Source organism: Ambystoma mexicanum, chromosome 8, assembly GCF_040938575.1.
Source record: "Ambystoma mexicanum isolate Mex_15411 chromosome 8, UKY_AmexF1_1, whole genome shotgun sequence".
Taxonomy (NCBI): domain Eukaryota; kingdom Metazoa; phylum Chordata; class Amphibia; order Caudata; family Ambystomatidae; genus Ambystoma; species Ambystoma mexicanum.
The window spans coordinates 21,229,612-21,254,976 of record NC_090929.1 but is presented as its reverse complement, the minus strand read 5'-3'; the positions used below and the strand labels follow the sequence as shown (position 1 = coordinate 21,254,976).

At 47.3% G+C, this 25,365-nt stretch overlaps 1 protein-coding gene across 2 annotated transcripts in view; it reads right to left on the bottom strand.

The window, feature by feature from the left end:
* ODF2 (outer dense fiber of sperm tails 2) overlaps positions 1-25,365 on the bottom strand; it is a 1,029,707-nt gene that overhangs the window by 19,885 nt on the left and 984,457 nt on the right. For both annotated transcript variants that reach the window (XM_069609164.1, XM_069609165.1), the window contains one exon: positions 9,412-9,574. In XM_069609164.1, coding sequence (XP_069465265.1) covers positions 9,412-9,574 — 163 coding nt within the window. The remainder of the gene's footprint in view (positions 1-9,411; positions 9,575-25,365) is intronic.

Here is a 25,365-nt window from a genome sequence, read left to right as displayed (position 1 = left end):
ACTTGTACAATCTAATTGTATACCTGTTTTGACTACACCAACCGATGTCAGCCCTTTCATCCCGCTGGCTTCAGGCAATGCTGGATTATATATAAGCACCAAAGACAAGGAAGAAGAACACACCTTTGTTGTTCGTGATGACTTATTTAAAGATGAGAAAAACGGTGAATGAGGAGCAGGAAACTCCTACGTAGGGGTGTGTATGATCCCTACGCGGAAGCAAGTCCTATGGAGGAGATGTACTGAGGGGGCAGAGCAAAGCTGGGCCACAGAGCCCGCTGGAGCATGGAGCGAGGCCAATGCTAGCTGGATGCCGAAAGGCTGGCGTTTTCTCAGACCGTACAGTCCAGGTCGGTAGAAGAGGTGGAGACAGAGAGGTACCAGTCTCCTCTGGTGGCACAACCAGACAGATCGTGGTGGGCTCAGAGCCCAGCAACAGACGGCAAGACCATCTTGCTGAACAGTGCCCAGAAACCACCAGCTCTCTGCCTGGAGGATGTTTACTGCAGAGACAAGTAGCAACCGGGAGACCAACGCTCCCACGGAGAGACTACCATTAAGAAGTATGGATACTTTACATGTGGGCTGGGGGAGCCAACAGGTTACAGGGTTACGGGAGCCTTAGAAATCAGAGCGGACAAGCACCCAATGACTTTCCGAATAAAAGAAGTATGAATACTTCAAATCCAGTCTGGGAGAGCCGGCGAGGTTACAGAAACATAGACACCCAAGTGGGCAAGCGCCTGTGCGAACCAGAGTGAAAAGATACATTAATATTGTGCGTCAATGTTGAGAAAGCTGACGAGATTGGGGCAACTTGAGGAATCCTGAGTGGGCAAGTGACTGGCGTTAAGCAGGTGAATTGAGAGAAAACAAGTCGGTGGAACGCCTTAAGACTTTGGGGGAGTGGCAGAGGCACAAAAACAGTTCTTTAGAAAACTGTGATGAAAGAGACCCTGGAGAGGAACCCTTCTAAAGAAGGCTGCAAGAAAGCGGAGAGCTTGTTTTATTTTGTTTGATATTAACTAACATGGAACTATCGACAGAGAACCAAAGTGTTCCTGAAATCAGAAACTGGTATAAGAGGGTCTGGGACCCTGAGAAGAACCAAGATAGAGAAACAGGAATTGTACATTTTGCAGGAGATTGAGTCGTGTAGATACGATAATGAATTGTGAGTCTGGGACCTGCCCCATTTGAGCTACAAAAACCTAAAGTAACGAAGAATTAGAGGACATGGACCCTGTGAAAGAAAGACATTCCTTGAGAGGACAGTCGCTTGGCAGGAGAGTAAACCAAGCCGTTGACAATATTGCAAGTCTGGGACCCACACCCAAATGAGAGTTTGAGAATTAAGTGGGTCAAGAAGCCTGGAACCGAAAAAGACGATTTAAATGGAATCCTGTGCTTGGTAGGGAAGTGTAACAGGTTTGTGGGATAAAGAACGGTGAATGTGAGAAGCATATTCTTGTGAATTAGCCAGTGACATTTACCTAAGAAAACACAGGGCCCAGGGGCCCAAAAGGAAGGAAAGTAGAACAAGAAGGAGTCAAGGGGAAATAAGCACAACTCTGGCCTTGGACTCTTAAATTTGTAAACATTGATTAGTTCATCAGTTTTGATTACCTGAGAGACTGGGAACGGTTCTGTTGGTTGGGCATACAGCTAACACTTTACTTTGGGAAGAGATCATCCATGCACAGTTGATTTGAGTTATTAGTTTTAGGGACAGAGGTCGTTTTTTGAGACACGACAGTGATGGTCGTTTTAGTTTTGGACATTCTGTCAATTTCCTTAGTTTTCTTTGAGGTAGGGAAACCCCTCTTAGTTTTAGGGGCAGAGAGGCATCTTTCCAGCCCTTTCTTGATCCGAGCCTTACATCCTTCAGCAGGATAGCGCAGGCAGTGCACTTGCCCTGGCTATGATTCGCTTGCAGTCTGGCGACAGCAGAATGCTTCCAAATTCTACAGGGGCCAAGCTAAGGGATGCTAGCTCGTGATGCAGAACTGACCATGCATCTCTGGAGAGCAGGTTGGAGAGAGAAGTAAATTTGACATACAGAGCCACTGACAGGTGAAGTAGGTCTGAGTACCAAATCTGCCACGGCTTTGCTCGACCCACCAGGATCATCGTGCAGCATCTCTGTATCAGTGTATTGAGCACTCGAAGTAGCAGTGAGATTGGAGGGAAAGCAAACATGAAAAATCCCTCCCAGTGGAATGAGAATGCGTCCCCCAGCCCACGCTTCTGTGGAAAACGACTCGCACCCTTGTTGCATTTTCTGTTGGTCGCTGTAGCAAACAGGTCCATCTCTGGATGCCCCTACTTGGTGAAGAGACAGAGAGCTTGGCTCTGGTAAAGTTGCCATCCGTGGCAGGACCCAAGCTCCTTTCTGAGCAAATCTGCAATCGTATTGTGGATCCCTGGTAGATGGAAGGGAATCAGAAATATGACATGGGCCAGAGCCCATTTCCACAGTGCCTGCGCTTCTGCAGACAGAATCGGAGAGCAGGTCCCCGTGTTTGTGGATATAGAACATGGTGGTGTTGTCTGTGAAGAAACGGACCACCATGTTTTGCAGCTGGCCCAGGACACTGCCCTCAACTCCAGGACACTGATGTGAGGGACTTTATCTTCTGGTAACCACAAGCCCCTGGCGTGGAACTGTCCTGTGTGGGCTCCCGAACCATCCAGTGAAGCATCCCTGGTAACTGTGACCTGATACGTTGGAAGGGGAAAGGGGGGCTTCTTTGAGTGAAGTTGAGACGATTACTCCGCCACTGGAGAGCTTGGCGAAAAGATGGCGTGAGGAGAAGCTGGTCTTCCCAGGAACCTGATATTTGTTGCCAACGGGCGTCTAGGAACTCTTGAGGAGGCCACATCTGGAGCTTGAAGTGAGGGATTAATGGGATGCAAGATTACATAATTCCCACAAGCGACATGAGTGAGCGGACTGATGTGATCGGCAGTCCCAACAGCTGCTGGACCTTGGGCAGTATCGACTGCACCCTCTCCTCTGAAGGCGTGGTAAGACATGCAAGTGTTGAGGTGTGAGCCCAAGAACAGTGTGTTTTGAGAAGGCTGTAAGCATGACTTTGCCAAGTTCACTGAGAACCCCAAAGATGTTACAGACTAGATGGTATCTTTGGTGTGTTGTGTCGCCAGTGGTAGAGATGGAGCGCGCAACAGCCAGTCATCCAGATACAGTAAACGTGAATACCTGAATGACGGTAGCCACTGGAGGTAGGCATTTTGTGAACACTCTTGGTGCTCACTTTATTCCAAAGGGCAGGGCCTTGAATTGGTGACGTTTTCCTTAAATCTGAAAGTGGGGGAAACGTCTATGCCGCCGATGAATGACAATATGGAAACAGGCCTCCTCTAGGATTAGCGCCTAGATGCCTATGGCTATAGGGGCGCTTTATAAATGCTGTTACAATTACATTAGGTCTAGCGAGGAGAGGAAGTCCCGTCCTTTCGCTGATCCAAGATATGCTGTAGTGTCAACATGCAACACTTCTGAGACTTGAGGAATTTCTTGAGTCTCCCGAGGTCTAGCATGGGTCTTCATCCTCCTGTTTCCTGCCAGAAAGTATCTGCTCTATACTCCGGAGCCCTAGAGGTGCAGTGGAATTTGATGGCCCTTTCCTTAGGAGGGACTGTACCTCTTGGAGGAGCAAGGATTGGTGTTTCTCAGTCTTTGGGACGGGGGCATGGTGGGATATTTCCCCATTAACTCTAGGGTGTGGCCCTGCTGAATGATGGACAGCACCCATTTATCAGTTGTGATGTTCCACTGTGTGACAGAGTTGGTAAGCAGCCCCTTAGTGGGGTGTCAAAACGGGGGGTCAGGCCGTGGTTTGGTCACGCCTGTGTTGGTGCTGGCCTTCTGGAGGAAGCTCGGTGTCATCACTGGTTTCCTCTATATGGCTGGGATCTTCCTTTGTAAGCCTGTTGCGTGGTGCCGGTGCAGGACGTTTGTGGACGATACGAGGACCTGTAGTCCCTCCAAGTCCTTGAAAACCTTTTTAAACCACTGCATACTTGTGCTACTACTTCTATCCCGAAATCCCATCAGAAAACATCACTATCCATTCACTTAAAGTAGATTCCCAGCTATCCCAGGTTAGTCTCTCTTGCGGTTATAATATTATCTCCACACTGCTGTTCTACTAAAACGGTCTTCCCTTTCTTTTCAGCCTGGTGAATACCTTGTGGTATTTTGCTCTGCCAGCTGAACTTCTGCCCTGTCCGTATCTCTATAGCCCAGACGGGGTAGTATTTCATAGGGAAGGTCACCCTCTCAGAGGAGGCACACAGTGGGCTATCTATTTCCACTCTTTAACACATCTGTTGCTGTCTCTGAGGACAGTGGGGCATTTTCGTTCTCTGTGAGTATTTCCAGGTAGGCCTAGGAAGGGATCCTTGACAAGTCCTCCGCCGACCAAAGTCAGGAAAGAGCAAGTTAGGGACAGGATTTTACGCACATGTAACCCTACGAAAAACGGGGGTAATGGGGGAAGGGACAGAAACAGGTATGCTAACTTATCCCCCGGACTCTGATTTCTCCAGAGTCCACAGCTGAGGTTCCGGGTTCTGTTGGGGAAACAGGTCGTCTGCACTTATTTCTGTCGAGAGAGGCCCAGGGTTTGTAGGTCACATTCAGATGCAGGATTCAGTTGTCGGTCGCAGTGCTTAGGTTTGGTTTCAGACATCTTCCAGCAGGAACACCCAAAAGAAAAAAACAGGAAAGCTTCTATATAGGAGGTGACCTCTAGGATTCAAAGAAGACAGATTGCAACAGGAGTCACCATGGTCAGGTGCGACAGGCGATCTTCAAAGTTAGAAAAAATGAGCTGGCCCAGCACATCTTCTGTTTAAGCAATAGGGTTGAAAATACAGGAGTGGGTGTCTGCCTACACACAAAGATCCTCCAAGTTCCAAGGATGATCTAGGAACGGCAGCGGCTGCAGTGAGGTAGCACAAGGGAGAGATGGTTGATCCAGTGATTGGTCCGGGGACGCTGCCAAAGGCAAAGAAGGCACATATCTAGACTGGTTGTTCCCACCGGGTCCAGGGGTTAAAGCACAGCTGAGGGTCTTCATGTGATCACGCAGAAAAGCAGGGCTTAACTAGTGTTGGCGCTGGTCAGCTGAAGGGGTCGTTCTCGGGTCATCAGTGAGCTCCACTTCTTGGGGGGTCTTGGCTCCAAGCGTGATCTGTAGTATGGCTGCAGGAGTGCTCCTTTTTTCCAGGATATGGACTGGTAACTCTCCCAAATGTTCAACATCAGCTTGTGCTCTGGCGATTACCAATGTTTGTTGAGTTGCCACCCTGTTTATTTTGTGAGAACAACTTAGTTTAGTTTATTTATTTGTATAGCACAGCCAAGCCCAGGGGCATCAGAGCGGTATTCATACAAGTTAGAGAACTACAACCAGTAATACAGAGAGCAATACAATAGGAAGATGTACATGTATGGTACAGTAGACAGTGAGGTCTAAATAATTATCACAGTACATATGTAGAATGTTCAGATGATACATCAGGAGGCGATAAGTAGAGTTGGCCTATCATATTATGAGAGCATATATAGGTCTTGCTCATGTAGACAGAGTTTCACTTTTTTTTTTAAAAAAGGAGGAATGGTGGTTCCTCTCTTAGAGATACTGGTAGAGCATTCCATTTTTTGGCAGCAAGGACTGGGAAACTAGCCCCACTTGCGTGTTGTTTGAATTGTGGAATGGCAACGCAGTAAGACTGGGCTGTTCTGGTAGGTTGTGTAGATGTTTGTCTGGATATGGTGTTGGACAGGTAGGTGGGAGCTTGGTTGGAGAGGCACTTCTGGGTGAGGGAGATAGTTTGGAGGTCAATTCTCTGCTTAATATTAAGCCAGTTTATGGCGTGCCTAGTTGCAGACATGTGTTGTGCCCTGGGGAAGTTTAGCACTGCTGATAGCATTATTTCGCCTAACTTGCATTTTGTTGAGGTTTTGTTGTGAAGTGCCCAAATAAAGTGCATTACAATAAAACTAAAGCTCTGGCTATTGTGATGCAATGTGTTGTAGATAAATAATTGGTATACTGTTTGTACTTATTCTTAGCTATTACCCCAGTCCTAGCCGGTGTCCGATGTGTGTCGTCATGGTGTTATAGCTATAGTGCACGATGCATTAACGCAGTTCTGTGACTCTCTGCGGTAGCGGCAGCCTCAAAGAGCTGGCATTCCAGTGGGCAATGCAAATAGTGTGTGTTACCAAAGAAAGGTCTTCTGTTTTGTGTTCCCTGGCACTCCTTGTTCATTATGTTCTGCACCCAGGCTTGGATTCACGCAGGAACTCATTACCATGTATCCAAAGGAAGGGAAAGGAAACAGACCAGAATCTCATAGAAGAGCTCCGTAATCTGCAATGGTATAGTGGGCGTTGTCCACAATGTATATATTTTTGATGTGCACATGTTTGGTAATTCATTCCAAACTTGCCCGTTTTTAATGGCCTATTGGCACAGAGATGTGCATTCGGCTCAAACGAGGGTTGTAGCGAAATTCCTACCACCCTCTCAGTTGTTGAAGTTGGACACCAGGTTCTTAACAATCTTTCTCACATTTACAGACACACTGCATGTAAGCTGCATGGGGTGTTTACTTATTCATGCATCTCTTGAGGTGACTGAAACCCGTTTTCTGGACACCGGGAGGTAGCCCCCCCAGAAGCCCTTGTGTTCTATGGGGCTATACAAATAAATCAAAAGGTTGGTACAAATACATTGTTTTAATGCCAGAAGTGAGATGCAATGCCAGTCCTTGCTGTCCATAAAATAGAACTTTTGTCTCATTAAGCACATGGTAAAATGTGTGTCAGCAACACTGTGGCATGCGTGAACAATCGTCACAAACTATTACATCATGCACCAGCTGATGTCAGCAAGTGGAATGCTCCTAGTCTGTCTCTGTGTCTGTGTCTGACAATACTGTGGGGTCCACCGGCCTTGTGCAAGGGGCGAGATACGGGTGCACTTCCTCCAGGCAGCAGACTATGTTCATCCATATATCTCTCCCTGTACTCCCCCACACCGCCCTGCCCTAGTTGAGATGCAATATACTGCCTTTTGCTTCAGGCATATATAAATATACCAGTAATCCTCAATAGACAAACAGTTTTACAATTTTACATGAAATCCCATGATCATGAAATTTTAATCCCAAAAAAAATGTATTGGTCAATCTTCCGGCAAACAAATGTATGGATTTGGTTCACCTTACCTCGTCATAAGAAATGGTGGCAAAAATGTTACTGGGGGGAAATAGTCAAATCATAGCCCATCTGATTTAATGAGTCTATGTCATGAAATTCTGCTTGCCGATATTTGCTTGCATAAACTTGATATTAAAACAAATATTTGCTAACAATCACTTGCAATAAACAAGTAACGTGTGAGCGTATTGTACACCTCATACCCCCATCTATATATATGGGATACATTATTCACCGTACTCATATTTCTGATGCTTGTATCTGCTTAGATTCAAATGCTATGCATAGGCTGACATCTAGTGGAAGCTGTAGAGTAATACAGTCCTTTTCGGAACTCGTGCGAGTAATACTATCCCTAGTGTGACATCTACTGTACCCATGGTGCTTCACGTATCCAGGTCCCTCAGATTGTTTTGTTTCTGACATGAGGTTGCATTAAGTGTAGCGTGAGTACAGGTGTAGTAAAGCAGATTATGTATCAGATAAAGCCCAGAAAACATCTGTGCAACTTCTTTCAGGAAGATATGCAAACAGATGCAGTGAGTGAGAATGACTGGGGCACTCATATTGCCCATTTATCAAGGCCCTCTAATTCTGTAACAACAACCTTACCATCGACTGTTAATGGTCTCTCTCTCCGTTGAGGATATAGAAAATCGTAGAAGAGCAGCCTCAAATTCATCTGCATGTGGCCCAAATGGGCTGAGCAATGCCATTTTGAAAATCGCCCTCCTGCTCTGGGCCACTATTCTGCATATACTATTTGCCAACATAATGCCGGAAAGAGCATTACCAAGCTCATGGCAGAAATCGGTGATTATACCGATTTATAAAAGGGGGGATGGATCTGCACCCAGTAGTTACTGTATAGGAGGCCTGCTTGACCCGGAAAGCCAGATATTTTTCTCTTTGCTACTAGCTGAGCTAGGGAACTGGATTTCATCAGCTGGTATCCTTAATCATATGCAGACTGGGTTTTGCAGGGGGATGGGAAGCAATAGAAATGACTTTGTAGTCAACTGCGTGCAAGAAATGGGCAAAACGGTCAGTCAGGCCCCTGAGCTGTCCTTCGTCCGCAGCTTCCTCCACTGCGCTACAGCTCGTACTTGAAATAGTGTTGCCGAGGGCTGTGTAACATTGGAGGGTTTTGTCTTTTTATGGGAAACTACTTAAGCCTATGAGGGGGGTCTCCTTTCACATTTTTAGCGGTGGGGTGTCTGCGATGAACGTGCTGTCTCCAATTGGGCGATTGTGCCTTTATGCATAAGATTGGGGTCAGCACAGAGTTGAGCAAGCACGCTGCAACTTGCAACAAAATGACTGTTTAGAGAGCATTGGATAGAAACAATCCAGCGAATGCGGTCGTATTCTCTCTAAAGTAGTCTATTCTGGACTGTCAACCAGTGAACATGCTACCGCGATATCTAGCATCATTTCCCCACCCTCACTGGCGTCAGCAATACATGCACTTTTGCCTCTGGGAAATAAAAGCCATTCGATCTGGGACCTATCCAGGTGGTCTGGTTTGTGGCTAGAGAACATTTCATTATTGGCTGTCGTCGTGCTGTACAAAACTTGAGGCTAAAGGATTTTCTCAGATTTGTGGAAAAAGAAGAGGGGCTGCAAACAAAGTCGCTTTTTGGCAGAGCCACGGGAGGGTTTGAAGAGGCCATTACAATCGCCGTGCTGACATTCCTGGGAGCTATAGGCAGAGCTCCATAAAAGAAAACCTGTTTCCTCATTTGTTTTATTCATTCACCTTTTAATCAATTATCTTGGGAATACAAATGAATGAACTGATGTACTGAATCAATGAATCGATGTATGAATAACATGGTGTTTTATCTTCTTAAATGCTTTAAATCTTTTCACATGTTTATGTTAGAACAATTTTGTTGGTTAATTCATAATACAAAATTAAAATAATATATAAAGACCTTGTAGCAGGAGTAAATGGGACAGCTAATGTTCATGAGAGAAGTGCCTGAGGCCTCAATCCTCTGCCACCTTCACAGGTCTGGAATGCGGGCCCTTTAACCCTCTTGGGGGTCATAGTTCATCAATATCTAATTTGAGCATTCACCATAAACTTCAACAATGTGCCTGTGTCTACCCAACCTTCCTGCATCCCAATTGCCCAGACTTGCAATCCTCACCTGTCGCCTGGCATCCTGGATTGCCACTTCCAGCTGCCGGGCCAGCGATGCACAATCCCGGCTCTTCTCTTCCAGCCGCACCTGATTCTGGTGAATTGATTCTTCACGTTTGGCGACGATCTGAACCAGATCTCTGTTCTGGGAACCAGCTTCGTCTAGTTTTCTAAAATTAGAGAACATTTTTATAAATGTGGGCTGAACTCCAACATCATCAGTCACATCTGGCACCAGGTTCTGAAGTGAAGTGGTGCCTTAGTGTGGATCTATGAGTCCTGGCTCCCTTCCAATACCTACTCCGGAGAGACTGTCACGTGTGCTGACTCTGCCCGTCCTTAACACTGCAAAGATATTGGGGTGTTAATGAGTGCATGGAAGTTGTGTTATTCAATTCCATTCCCTTCTACACCAAAGGCATCAATGTGTGTGTGGAGTGTGGTTGCATATACAAGATGCCTCACCCCTACCTCATGGGCATTGGTGGAAGAGGAAAAAAGGAACTCATGATACTCTGTCTGCATCCAAAAAGGAGGGAGTGGGATAGTCGGCCAGATGGCAGGGGGAGGGGGGCCTGACCAAGATCACAAACTTTGGCACAAATTGTTGGATTTCAAGGTCTACAGTAATAATGTCTTACAGAGTTAACTTACAAAAAACACAAATTGCATAATAAAGCCACATGACAACATGTAAATCCTTATAGCACCATGTTGAGCCAAAACAATATCTTTGTGGCTTTAATTTTCACATCCTGAATACTAAACTATAAGTCCCAGAATGCAAGGTAATGCCAACTTGAAAAATCTAGTTAGCCCGACTGTACTTTCAGTGATTTAGGACATGTCATAAAAGAAGTTGTGTAATAAAGATAGATGTGCAGATTCTTTGTCCCAAACTTCCAGCTCATTATTCATGATGGTGAAAACATTTGATTAGTGACTTAAACCAATTAAGTGTGGAGGACGAGGTACCTCGTACTCCTCACTGCGTTCCCAGTGCTGGGGATAAGATAGCTTGTCCTCCCCCTGTTCCTCTGGCGCTCTCCCCGATCCCCAGGCAGTGAAGGGGGGGGGGACTTCCCCTCCCGTGCCTGGGGTCGGGGTGCTGCCGTGATGACGTTGGCGCACGCTACAGGGGTATGTGACTGTGTGTGTGTGCATGTGTGGGTGAGTCTGAGCGAGCGATAGAGGCAGAGAGGTCTTCTGCTCCTTGCTATTGAGAAATGTTTGTGTGTGATGCTTTGGGATTTCTTCCTGCTCCACAAGCACTGAGGGAGGGCAGTTGTAATGCTGCACATAGAATCTTGAATACCAATTGCTACCATCAGACTGTTCCCAAGAACTGTGCAAGCGCCTGTATTGTATAAAACTGGGGGTTTTCCAATGTGCCCACCTTGCTGTGTAAGTCTCATCCAATTCTTCTAATTGGCACAGAAACAATCATGTGCTTGGGGGCCCGATACAAGATTAATATGCCCGCTTTAATAATATGGACCCAAGGACAAGAAAGGCATGCAACCTTTTCCTGGAAAATACAAATGAGGGCATATTAAAGTGAGTGCATTTATAATCAGTAGAAGGGCTCTCACAGAGCAAAGGAACAGATTCAAAGGAATGCTAAGAAATCTATAAGCCACAGGCAGTGCAACGTAGCAGAACATTAAACATTCATAAAAAATGCCTAAAGCCGTCTCCAGCCTGCAACATAAGCAAAAGCTGCTTAACTCTATGAGGCGTTGTCCATCACAGATTGTCTCGTCACATTCTAAATGAGCCCTGGGCAGAGGATTTTGGGAAGTCAGCCTGTTATGGTGAACAGCGAGACACTCAGATTTTAGCCAAACCCAGTCAAGATGAGGCAGCAGAGCGGCAAGTATCAGGAGGGCTGAGAGAGTGGTCTGGGGCTACCCAGAGTCCATACAAAGCAACAACAGATTTCTTAGGCCTTTAAAATACGCACCAAGCAATGTGACGAATAATGGGATCACGTCACTTCTCCCCACAGGGGAACCCTTCTCTGTGAGGCTAGGGAGGTGAGGTCACTACCGGATATTTCCCCTAGGGGTGGTGAAAAACAGGAGGACCTCACAGGGAGAGATTTCCCTCGTGGGGATGAGGACTCTCCTTCCATGATGGAACTCCCTAGTGTGCCCTGGATATCCCCACAAACCCTAGCTTACCAACCGCAGGGTACTACAGTTATGTAGTGTGGTACTCCCTTTTATACTGTAGGGGAGGACTGGTCCAGGAGACCCCTCTCGCCTGCGTTTTCTCCCCAGGTGAGGGCTATGGCTCATTGGGCGTTCCCTCGTGCCACCCGGGCCCAGGTGGTGGAGGGCTTGCCCGCTGGAGACATTGCCCACACATATCGAGTACCCACACGTATTGATTGCCACACAAATTTAGCTAGGCCCAGAAACCATTTTTGCCCGGTAAAGATGGTGTGAGCTCAGCGCACTGTAGCGCGGCCCCCACCCTGGGAGAAGTCACATCCCTGTTGCCGCAGCACCCTGGCAGATCCGCTGCGAGCACGTTCCCACGAACAAGACGGACATGAGCTAGCGCAATGCGCTAACATTGTAACAGTTCACCTCCCGCAGTGTACTATCACTATCAGCATGACCCGGCCAGCAGGCCTGAACAATGAGAAGAACGGTAAAATGGTCATCTGATGGCAGACAGTCTTAATATATATGTATATAGTAATGTCAAGACCATTTGCAAAGTATGCTTTCTTCCACAAAATCTCTTATATTACAAACGCCTGTAGAATGTATTAAAATGAGAGAGCATGCTCCCATGATATAAGCAATGGCGAGCTCACACCATTACAGGTGGATGCTAATAATAAAGGAACGCTCCAGGGATCTGGTTGTTGCGTGTACCACTGGGCAACCTACCTCCCATGGTTTTGTGCCATAACTAAGCTAATGCTGCTAGAGTACACGAAAAAGCGAATGCAACTATACTATGAACTCATGTAAAGGATGCGCGAGAATGCACTTATCATGTGTGTATGTCTAAGCCCCTTATGTGCCACCACTGTCACGTACAGTGGCGGGTCGTTTTCTATGTACTCCACCGACCCAACTACTACCTCATTTACTGCGAATGTATATGCATGTAACTAAAATACTGTAGCTGCTAGAATATAATGTACAAATATGGTGCTCGGACTGGGTATAATCGAGACACATCCAGCAAAGTCTAAATGCATGTTTTGAAACGATTTTGAATAAGTATTGTAGAAAGTGTTCAAATGTTTGTGATGTCTTTACCTACATTCAGCAACACACGAGGGAGATACCTTTGTGAATGCGTACAAGGCCATTTCCCCCTCCCACCCTGCGAAGGCTGCCAAGACATGAGAACAGAGGCCCGCTCTGCGCTATCCCACCTCCCCCGACCAGACTGGAGCCGCTTCAAAGATTTGTAGCCCCACTGCAGCACCCAAGGCCGCGACCAGCCACCTGCATTATTTACAGCACAGCAGTAAACCTTTGTCTAAACTCACGCGCCCCCTCGTAAACCCCACAACCCACCGGACCGTCTTAGACTTATGGCCCTGTGCAATCAGGACACCCAACACTTTGACAACACACAGCGGAACATCCATAACAACTTCTATCAAGACAGAAAGACCTGTACCACCCGTCCCAGGCCCCGAAGCTTAGCCCCTCGACCTATGGCCCCGGTCAACAGGACACGGGTAACCAGGCCTCGATATATTACCTCCAGACCCCTCACAAGGTGCATTCCTCCTGTGTTGCATTAACCCATAAAATAACCTATTGGAAGATTTACTAAAGAGAATAACACTGTAAATGACTGAATGACTGCGGTGTGCATGGCCGAGGGCAAATAAGTCAGGAAAGGCATTCATCTCTGCCCCAGATCGCATTGGCACACCAACACCGCCCGGATGAACTCACGCCGACCTGCCAGGCCCAGCCCAACCCACGAGGGTGATCAGTGACGTCCTTCAGCCAAGAACAGCCACGCCGCAGCAGCACCTATAGTTAGTCGTCGCCACCCAATCCCAATGAACTTGTGCCCCCTATAGTATGTAGGTTTTGATGACATTTTTTGTAAATATATACGCCTGTCTTTGCTATTGTCAGACAGAGCGCTCTCGGAGTTTGCAGAGTTCTTTGCATGCCCTATTCTGATTGATAAACTCCCATTTACACTCACCCGCACTCTGTCTTGGCCTTATTCCCATCCTGGGAGAGTCCTTCATTGTCTCTCATTGCGGGGAGGATCGTGCTGTTTGGGGACGCTTGCTTTCAGTGGTGACCCCGATAGCGTGATTTTTATTTCTTCCCAACTCCTTATAACCGTCCCCTTTTGGCACGAGAATCTCCGGTCGAAAAGGGAGACGCACGGTGAGCCGGCTCCGGGAGGTTGCCCGCCAACGGCGACCGGTACACTAAGAAGTGCGCACTCAATAGAGAGAGGGTACGGGATCACGGTTGAAAAATCCCCTTTGAGTACCGCTCGCCGGAGCCGGGGCTGACTGTTGAGCTGACGGCGACACTGCCTGGACGGACCCAGTTTCGGAGACTATCGGTTCAAGACGGGCACGTGAGTACTGAGTGCGAGCGATTGTAAGGGGAGCGGGGAGAGAAGTGTAGGACAGGTAACGAAGAGGGGGGTACGCAGATCTACTAAGGATCATCTTGAACTTTCCTTGCTTTTTCTTTGCATATGGCCATTAGGATTACGAGGTGAATAAGAGATAAGAGTGACGGGAACCTAGCTCCGAAAGGGGGTGGAAGGCGGCGCCGCATAGTGCTATCTTGACTAGTACTGGGAATATATGAAGAAGTGGAATATAAAATAAAAGTGTTCAGCAAAAGGGGACACAGAGTACATTAGTGACCGCTATTACTTTTTTCCTTTCTTTTCTTTAAGGGTAGGGGGAGAATAAAGAACTGTGATTAGCACAAACTTAGGAAGACAGTAAGAGAAGAAGAGTCCTACTAGAAAGGGGGGAAAACAGGTTAATATCTATATATATGCGCATCCAGATATTCAAATAAGACGAACAGGGATAGCCGGCTAGGGAGGAAAGGGAGGGCAGCTTGAATGGTGAATTGAGTGGTGCCACGAGGTGTGTGCACCTCATATGTGCTAGAAGATATTTTGTTGTTGTGAATGTGTGAGGCGGTTATAAATGTGTAATAATTAAATGGTCATGGTAAGTGTGGTCGGATAAAAGTTTTTTCCTCCTTTTAAGACACCGTCAATATAGTGAAGTGAGTGAGTACCTTTTGATTTCCAGGCCGACATTGTCAAAATAAAGGATGGGTTGCTCTTGTATGTGCCCCCCAAAGAGAACAGAATAGACATTGTGTACGGCCAGTTTTGTATTGTGCAGTCAGGGAGGAGGAGAGCCCAAAGGGAGCCAACATTGAATGTGAAGTAAAATATAAAGAATAACATTGATACTGCATTTACATTGTAGTTGCAAACACACGGAGACACCAGCATTAGGAGGGCACAGGGATGGGGGCTGAAACACCCTTATCACATATTTGTAAGAATCTCCCAGGATACGTGGAGCGGATTAAAACATATCACGACCAATGGGTGACCGAGCTAAAGGGGGAAGGGTTACCTCAGATTTGGCCCGAGGGAGGGTCATTTGATAAAAGTGTTCTGGATACGGTGGCCACATGCATTTTTCTAAAATACAAAGGAAAGCAGCTGCAGAATAGGAGGGAAATATTAGATCTTTGGAGGTTATTTGAAGAAGTACCACCGCCTAAAACACCAGCATTAAATCCTGATCTCCCGTCCACCACAGACAATCCACTACTAATACAGAGAGATGTCAAAGAAGTGTCAAGTGTAGCGCCACCAGTAGAGGTAATAAGTTTGTACCCGATATTAAAAAAGCCTGTGCCCGCAGAGGGGTACAGTGACCCCACTTACATACCTCCCCCAAAAGATACTACACCCCACCGGCCCACGGCACCTCCGCCATATGAAAGCACGAGGGAGCGAGCCCAGGCAGGCACACAAAGGGTAGATATAGAGAAGCTCACAGATGATTTAGAGTCAAGACTGTCGATAGCAAAAGATGAGCTCTCAAGGATAAAAGACATATGCGAACGAACAGCACTAGATGCAACTAGATCAGGACGTACGTCCAGAGCACTAGCTGAACATAGAAAGCCCGAAGAGGGGTGGAAAAAGGGCGAGATCCTGTTTAGAATTGAGGAAGAACCAACGCGAATAATAGAAGTAGGGTCCCGAGAGGGAGATGTTGTAAACGAAGAAAGGCTTGGGGGAATTAGAGAGGAATTGCTGTGTGATATAAGGGACGAGTTAGAAGAAAGCGACAGGTTGAGTATGGCGATGGGAGGGGGAAGCGAGGGGGAGGAAGGTACGTGTTCTATGAGAACCCTGGACGATGAATGGACGGGGCGATTAAGGAACAGAGTGGGGAAAATGGCATTACTGGGAACATCAGCAGCCAAAACGGGCCCGGAAGGGACGACGAAAGGAAAGCTACAGCTCCCGTTGATACACAGGGGAGGAGGGAGGCCTAACTATATCCCATGGGCGCAGATGGATAAAGCCAATTTATTAAAACTATTGCCCCCGTTATCAGGAGGGGCAAGTAAGTGGATATATGCCTTTGAGAAACATACTGCTGGGGTACCCCTAGCTATAGGAGATGTGCAAAGTCTGCTCGTGTCAGCAGTGGGCGATCAGGCTGAAAGAGTATGGGTAAAAGCCGGTTTCCCGGGAGTAACATTAGACTGTGACCGCCATGATGGGGCATCCTTTAACACAGTGCGTGCCAGGGTGTGGGATGCCTTACGCGAAACATTCCCAAACACACCGGACTTACAGTCAGTGATGCAGTGTACAATGAATGACGGGGAGGAGGCTATGGATTACATTTTTCGGGTCCAAGAGATGTGGAGAGCAGAAACGGGCACGCCCTGGTATCAATCGACATCTTTATTTTATTTCATTATAAAGAGAGGGCTCCCAAAGGAAGTGCAGAAGGCGCTTGACAAGATAGCAGGTATTGAAGCAAAGGGATGGCCAGAAATTCAGAGCATAATAGTACACCATTGTAAACGAATTAAGGAAAGGGAGAAGGAGGTGGCGCAGGAAAGATTGGCAGACGAGGCGAAGTTAGTACAGACAAAGTTAGTGAAGGTTGCAGCAGCAGTAGCCGCGCTCCCACACAGTAGGGAGGGAGATGATGAGGAGGAGGGGCCGATAGCACTGCAAGGAAGGGTGGCAACTAATTGGGCGGGAACAGCACAGCGGCAGTGGACTGAGCAGGAGCAAGGTGGAGGTCCGCAGTGGCAAGAGTGGACCCCTCGAGGGGGACGAGGTGGGTACAGGGGCCGGAGAGGAGGCGGACAAGGGTACGGGGGAATGGGAGGAAATGGATGGCAGGGTCCCAGGGGCCCCCAGGGGAGTTGCTGGAACTGTGGACGATGGGGGCATTACTCCAGGGAGTGTAGAAGCAGACAAAACAATGGATTCCAAGAGGAGGAGAATTATGGTCATCCACACCCAGGGAGCCCATATGGTCTCCCAATGGGACAGCAGCAACTAAGAAACCCCGGCCAGGGTACCACGGGCCAGCAACAGGGACCCCGGTATAGGACACAGAACAACCCACAAAACAATGACAGTATGCAATACACACCAGGTAACCCTTTCGCAACAACAGCAAACGGGGCCCCCGCACCAGCACCTTACAGTGGCATGTCAGTGGTTTCAGGGAGTGTTTTTAATGAGGGAGGGGCAATGAGATACCCCGCATAGGACAGCCCACAGAGAACACTTGCGTGTCCAGTTCTAGCCACCACCTACAATGCAGCAGAGGAACCATTGGTAGGGGCGCAGATAGGAGACAAGCAGTTTATATTCATGGTTGATTCGGGAGCGGAGAAATCATGTGTCAGAGAGGGCCGATTCACGTTATCTAACAGGAAGTTAGAGACGCAGGGGTTCTCTGGGGCTGTAATTGAAGTTCCTTATACAGAAGCTTTGGATGTAACAGTGGGGGGTAAGACTGTGAAGGCACCCTTATTGTATTACGAACATTCCCCAATAAACTTGCTAGGGAGGGATCTTCTGAGCAAACTCAACATGACCATATAATTTACCGAGAGAGGAATAGTGTGTTCTACACCTGGGATATGCCCCTTGCGTGCGATGTTGGTAGTGCAAGCCTACACAACCACACAGGAAATACGAGGGCTGCCACAAAACGAGGAAATGTTTGTCAAAGGGCTAAAGACTCTGGCCCTCATAATTCCCGAGCTAGGAGGCATGGACTGGAGGATTCCGGCGGAGTTCCTCTTCCGCCCCATAGTGTGTCCCAACACAGCACCGGGATCAGTGGTATCATTAGACTTGCACGCTGTACAAGTGTCAGCAAAAAGGATCGCTGTGATTGGAGTGGACGAGGAAGGGTGTGAGTGGCGCACAGTGCTGTGCACAAACGCCAACATCGCCCTACGAGAGGTAACAGATGAGGATCTCTTTTCAGACACGGAAGGGGATGGTGAGATAGTAATGGAAATAGCGATGCCCTGTGATATTTTAATACAAGCAAGGGAGACCCCCGTCCAATTGATGACAGTGGTAGGAGCACCACCGTCATTTTTTGATGACGACATGAGGTTCGTACCAAACAACTTATGGACAACAGGCCCCCATGATGTGGGACTGTTGCATGGAGTACAACCTGTGGTAATAAAACTAAAGCAAGGAGCAATTTTACCGCGAGTTAAACAGTATCCTTTGTCTCGTGAAGCTGAAGAAGGGATAAAAGAAACAATAAATGCCCTACTAGCACAAGGGATAATAGTGCCTTCAAGCTCCCCATGTAACACCTGTATTTATCCAATCAAAAAAGCAAAAGGGGGGTCTTGGAGGATGATACAAGACTTACGCCCCCTCAATGATGTAATTCAGAAGGAATTCCCTCTAGTCCCGAACCCTGCATCAATTCTATGCAGCATCCCGAAAGAGGCATCACACTTTACAGTAGTAGACTTGAAGAATGCATTTTTCTCTATACCCCTGGCTGAAGAGAGTAGATACCTTACCGCCTTCACACTGGGGGGTAAAAGATACGAACATTGCAGATTACCACAGGGATACTGCGAGAGCCCGAGCATCTTCAACCGCGTATTACATGAAGACCTAGGAAACCTATCAGTTGAGAGCACCATTATTCAGTACGTAGACGATCTACTAGTATGCGCACAAAACGAAGAGAAATGCAGAACAGATTCCATAACATTACTGACTTTGCTGGCCAACAAGGGGTACAAGGTGGACAAGGGAAAGCTACAGTACTGTCTGACAGAGGTCCTGTACCTAGGACAGCTGATTTCAAGAGATGGGAAAAGAATAATACCAGACAGAGTAGAAGCCATAAGATCAGTAGGAGAACCCACAACAGTAAAAGACATGCAAAAATTCCTGGGAATGTGCAATTACTGCCGAGCATGGATATTAGATTATGCGGCATACACCAGGCCCCTATTACAAGCGTTAAAGGTGGCCCAACAGGAGAACAGGAAGATGGAATGGACGGAAGAGATGAGCTCCTCTTTCCAAACATTAAAAGATTTGATTTCAAGCGCCCCAGTACTCGCAAACCCCGATTATGGACGCGAATTTTACCTATTCTCACACTGCAAGGGAACACTCATGACAGCAGTATTGACACAAAAAACATCCTTAGGACACAAGCCATTAGCCTACTATAGTGGTACTTTGGACGCCGTGATGCAAGGCCATTTCGCGTGCGAGCAATCACTCGCTGCAGCCGCGTTCGCGATTGAAAAGAGTGCCATAATAGTAATGGGTTGCCCTGTGACATTGTTTGTGGAACATTCATTATTTGCAATACTCGAGAGATCAAAAAGCACACTGACCAGACAGCGGGCGACCGCCTACGAGATTATATTGTCCAGTGCCAACATCCATATAGTGAGATGCAAGACAGTGAACCCCGCCACATTCATTACAGAAGCGTGCACACTGGAAGACATGCAGAACCACGATTGCGCAACCTACACAGGAGAGAGAGGGGAGGACACAGTGGTGTGTGAGAACGCTCTAAGTGAGGGGGAAGTGTATTTTGTGGATGGGTCCGCATCAATTGACGTGGACACGGGAGAAAAACATGTTGGCATGGCAGTAGTGAGGTTAGAAGACGGTGAGTATGAAACACTGGTACAATACCGCCTCCCATCACATTACTCCGCACAGGCAGCAGAACTGATTGCGCTCATAGAAGCACTACATGCAGCAAAGGGTTGCGCAGTGACAATATACACAGAATCAGCTTACATGACAACTACAGTACATGGAGGCCTAGCAAGATGGGGGCGTAGGGGATTTAGGCGGGCAGACGGAACACCAGTACAGCATGCAGAATTGTTGAAAGAGTTAATTGAGGCCCTGCAAAACCCTACAGCAGTAGCAATAGTAAAGTGCCAAGCACATACATCCAACACAGATGCTGTGTCTTTAGGGAACGCGGCAGCGGACGCTGCCGCCAAGGAGGCTTCCTATTTTCAGAAATATGACACAGGTGAGTACATGCTTAAGAACAAGACAACCGAAGAGCCCCCAGAAGGGTACAACATGATGTCCATATCACAAATATTAGAATTACAGGAAGGAGCTAGTGCAGAGGAAAAATTGACGTGGACTAAACGGGGGTGCAGCCAGTCGGGAACAGACCTACTATGGCGGCAAAGTAACTCAGGGAAAGTGGTAATGCCTCTACAGTTACTAGAAGTTGCATTTCAACAGCTACACTTCCCTGCACATAATACCAAGCAGCACATCGCAGCAGAGATACAGGAAGAATGGTTCGTGCCCTGTCTCCAGGAGCACGTGTCTCGGTTAGCAATGGAATGTACAACATGCCAAATATACAATTCAGGGATGACATTACGCACACTCCGGGGAACAATTCCTAAACCCATTGGCCCATTCAAGGAACTGCATATAGATTACGCAGACATGGGGGAAAGGTGTAATGGCGCACGGTACATGATCGTGGTTGTGTGCCCATTTTCAAGGTGGGTGGAAGCTGGACCCTGTGCACGACCTGATGCCAAAAGCGCCGCCAAGTTCCTAGTAAGGGAAGTATTCCCGCGCTGGGGAATTTGTGACGTGATTCGCTCAGACAACGGCACTCATTTTGTGAATGAGCTTTTCAAGGAAGTTACTACATTATTGGGAATAAAACATAAATTGTGTTCGATTTATCACCCTCAAAGTAATGGCGTAGTGGAAAAGATGAACGGACTGTTGAAGGGCAGGTTATCAAAACTATGCTTCTCATTAAAAAAGAATTGGATTTACTGCCTACCCCTTGCGCTATTTGAATTAAGGAATCAGCCAAGCAAAGACCACCATTTGTCCCCGCACGAGATCGTGACTGGGAGACGGATGAACACAGCACACTCGCCACTGCGCGAACACTCAGATGCTCACAGAAGCGCCGCGATATTGGGAGATGAGTTCACAGATTATCTAAAGAAATTGACAAGGGCAGCGCGCGTGATATCAAAGCAACTCTCCCCACCCTTCACTAGGGAAGAGGGAAATGTAACAGGCGCTGTCACGGAGCCAGGGCAACAGCTACAGCTAATGCCAGGCGACTGGATTTATGTCAGAAGCTTTGTGCGTCGGTGGAATGCACCACGATTCCATGGCCCATACGAAGTAATATTTTGCACGCCCACGGCAGTAAAGGTTAAAGGCTTGAGGTACTGGGTGCACTTGACCGACGTACGGAAGGCATATAGCAACGTACAAGAGGAGGTAGATGAGGAGGCACAGACAACAGCAAACGATGCAACTGAGCAGAATGTCTGAATATGATTTTGTGTGTGTGTGTGTTGGTACTGGACTTGAATAAGAGAATAACTGATAAGGATACTTAAAAAAAAAAAAAAATGTGTTTTCTCTTTTTATCTTGTTGATTTGTATATACTTAATGAAATGACCAAATTATGGCTTGAATACACCCTTGTCTGTGAATACCCCTCCCCGTATCCCACCCGCTTCCATTCCCCGTCAAATATACATTGGCACTGATGGTGCTAGCAAAATGTTTACATGCATGCACTTAATGCACTTTTATATCTCAAAACAGGAGCTTCCATGGCATCTAACGGGCAGCCTGCAACGGATAGAATTAGTAGAATGAGAGAATTAGTACATGAGAGATGCAGATATTCGTATGAGTGTGGATTATCTGTATGCATCACATTATTTTTTATGCTAATGTTTGGACTGGTTACATATTGGTTTGTAGCGTTCATCTCTATCGAGATGAACGAGGGGGGAGGGATTAACAGCACTACTGGGCCCAATACAACTACAAGGGCCAATACAAGGGAAGGTGATTTTTTGAGATGGGACGGAACTAAACTTGTATGGGGGTATCATACCACACCATCCAGTGCTGTCATCATACAAAGAAAAAAACCACAAGGTGGAATGCAGAACAACACAGTGTCTCCACCAGGGGTATCTAATTACAATGCCCACAGTTTAAATGACCGAAACCCGTCTGCCATATCGTGGTTGTATAACACCCCCACCAGCCAGCCTGCCCCCATACTAAACAACTACCTGCCAGATAACGTCAGGAAGGAAGAGGAAAAGCTGCTAGCTATACACGAAATATTATATGATGCATGGGCCAAGGGGGGCGGGAAAGAGAAAGGGGGGTCTAGGTTGTCCCTTGCCCAGGGATTTGGGAAGTATATGATGAATAAGAACAACAGACGGAAGAGGGAAGCAGGGAGGAGGAAGTATGATGAGTATTATGGGCTAGGTCTAGATAAGATGGAAGACCCACGACACCCCCACCAAACAAATAAGTGGTATGCAGATTTGAGTGCCACAGCTAAACAAACAACAAACGAGAGCTGTTATGTTTGCTCCCTCATCCCTCACGCATCAGGTACACCCAAAGTACTGTTACCCAAAGAGTTGCCAATTATAGATGCCCAATGTCTCCTTCATCTCACGTTATGCAGAATTAAGAACACCTTCCAGGCACATGAAGTGACTTTTCAAATGCTGCAGAACGAGAAAACGTGCTACCCAAAACCGTCAGGGGTTGTATGTCTGAAAGAACCATTTTTTGCAATCGAAGGGACACTTTTTTCTGACAACAAGTGGAAGAACGAAGAAGTAATGTGTAAAGCTGAAGCACTGAGAGGTGTGGCACCGGAGAAATTGCAATGGATAGAAGAAACGTGCACACCCGTATGGAGGGAACACATTTCAAAGTTAACTTGGGTTACGCCCATCGAAAAGCCTTTCAAGCTGCAGGGTGAAAGACTATGAACTGTGTTTTAAAGGAGAAGGGAGAACCCCCATGGGAACAAACAAGAGCTGTAACAAGACCCTCACCATCCCAGATCTAAGAAAAGGGACTGCGGCCCTTATGGACACGTACTGGGTATGCGGCAACCAGGCATACCTACACCTCCCCCCGTCATGGAGTGGCAGCTGCTCAATGGCCACTCTGCACTCAGCCCTAATGGTGATACCCGAAAGCCACATTGATGGGAGCAAAAGGACACAGGAACGCATGCAGCAAAATGTGGCTCAACCAACTTCAGAGTCGCAAATATATGTCCTGTCTTCCGGAAGCAAGGGAGAGGTGCTGACCCGTAACAGACGAGCATCAAATTATATATCAAAGGCATCATCAGAACTATTGGCTCAGATCCCAGACAAATATCGATTATTCAGCTCAGCAGAAACATTTTTTGCCTCGCTCGTATCAAGTGTCCAAGCAAGGGCTAACGCAAAATGGCTCCAGATAACCCGTTGGGAATTAATTCAGCTGGCAAACGACACTGAAGAAGGTTTTAACATAATAAGGGTCGAACTAAGAGCCTTGCGACTGATGACCATGCAAAACAGGTATGTCCTGGACCTGTTGACGGCGATGGACGGCGGTGTTTGCCGAAAAATAGGAAGTGCCTGCTGCACTTTCGTACCTTCTGAAGACGCAGAGAACGGCTCCCTGTCCCATGTGATCGAAGCAGTCCACAACCTAGGAGAAAAAATGAAGATGGAAGGCGGAGCAGAAGATAGTACATGGTTCGATAACATCTTCTCCTGGGTCCCCTCATGGCTTGGAACAACTGTGAAATTTTTGATGCCAGCTGTGGTGTTCCTCCTTTTGATTTTCTGCCTGTGCCAGGTGGGTCTTCGAGTCTGTGCTAACGCAGTACCAAATGGTGCAATGATGATGGTGACAATGGGCAACTCACACGGTACAATAAGAACGATGCAAGAAGCACAAGTACAAACAGGGGTAGATAACACACCCAGGTACCAACTGGTGCCCATGTACCACGACAAGGATATCGTAGATAAGCTGTGGCACACCACCATCAAAGAGCCCCGCATACTAGAGTGGTACGAGGAAGTTTGGGTAGATCTGGAGGGAGATGGTGGGTGCATATATCTCACGTGTACTCGAGATGAATACGCCAGGAGAGGTGAGAGCTTAAGGGGGGTGTGCAGAGCATGGATGCCTATCAAAGGAACTCCTGCATGGGATGAGGCAGTGATGGACGAAGCAGAATGTAGGAGGATAGAGGATTTGAAGAATTCGTTACTTAAGTAACGAAAGGGGGGAAATGTAGGGGAGGACTGGTCCAGGAGACCCCTCTCGCCTGCGTTTTCTCCCCAGGTGAGGGCTATGGCTCATTGGGCGTTCTCTCATGCCACCCGGGCCCAGGTGGTGGAGGGCTCGCCCGCTGGAGACATTGCCCACACATATCGAGTACCCACACGTATTGATTGCCACACAAATTTAGCTAGGCCCAGAAACCATTTTTGCCCTGTAAAGATGGTGTGAGCTCAGCGCACTGTAGCACGGCCCCCACCCTGGGAGAAGTCACATCCCTGTTGCCGCAGCACCCTGGCAGATCCGCTGCGAGCACGTTCCCACGAACAAGACGGACATGAGCTAGCGCAATACGCTAACATTGTAACAGTTCACCTCCCGCAGTGTACTATCACTATCAGCATGACCCGGCCAGCAGGCCTGAACAATGAGAAGAACGGTAAAATGGTCATCTGATGGCAGACAGTCTTAATATATATGTATATAGTAATGTCAAGACCACTTGCAAAGTATGCTTTCTTCCACAAAATCTCTTATATTACAAACGCCTGTAGAATGTATTAAAATGAGAGAGCATGCTCCCATGATATAAGCAATGGCGAGCTCACACCATTACAGGTGGATGCTAATAATAAAGGAACGCTCCAGGGATCTGGTTGTTGCGTGTACCACTGGGCAACCTACCTCCCTTGGTTTTGTGCCATAACTAAGCTAATGCTGCTAGAGTACACGAAAAAGCGAATGCAACTATACTATGAACTCATGTAAAGGATGCGCGAGAATGCACTTATCATGTGTGTATGTCTAAGCCCCTTATGTGCCACCACTGTCACGTACAGTGGTGGGTCGTTTTCTATGTACTCCACCGACCCAACTACTACCTCATTTACTGCGAATGTATATGCATGTAACTAAAATACTGTAGCTGCTAGAATATAATGTACAAATATGGTGCTCGGACTGGGTATAATCGAGACACATCCAGCAAAGTCTAAATGCATGTTTTGAAACGATTTTGAATAAGTATTGTAGAAAGTGTTCAAATGTTTGTGATGTCTTTACCTACATTCAGCAACACACGAGGGAGATACCTTTGTGAATGCGTACAAGGCCATTTCCCCCTCCCACCCTGCGAAGGCTGCCAAGACATGAGAACAGAGGCCCGCTCTGCGCTATCCCACCTCCCCCGACCAGACTGGAGCCGCTTCAAAGATTTGTAGCCCCACTGCAGCACCCAAGGCCGCGACCAGCCACCTACATTATTTACAGCACAGCAGTAAACCT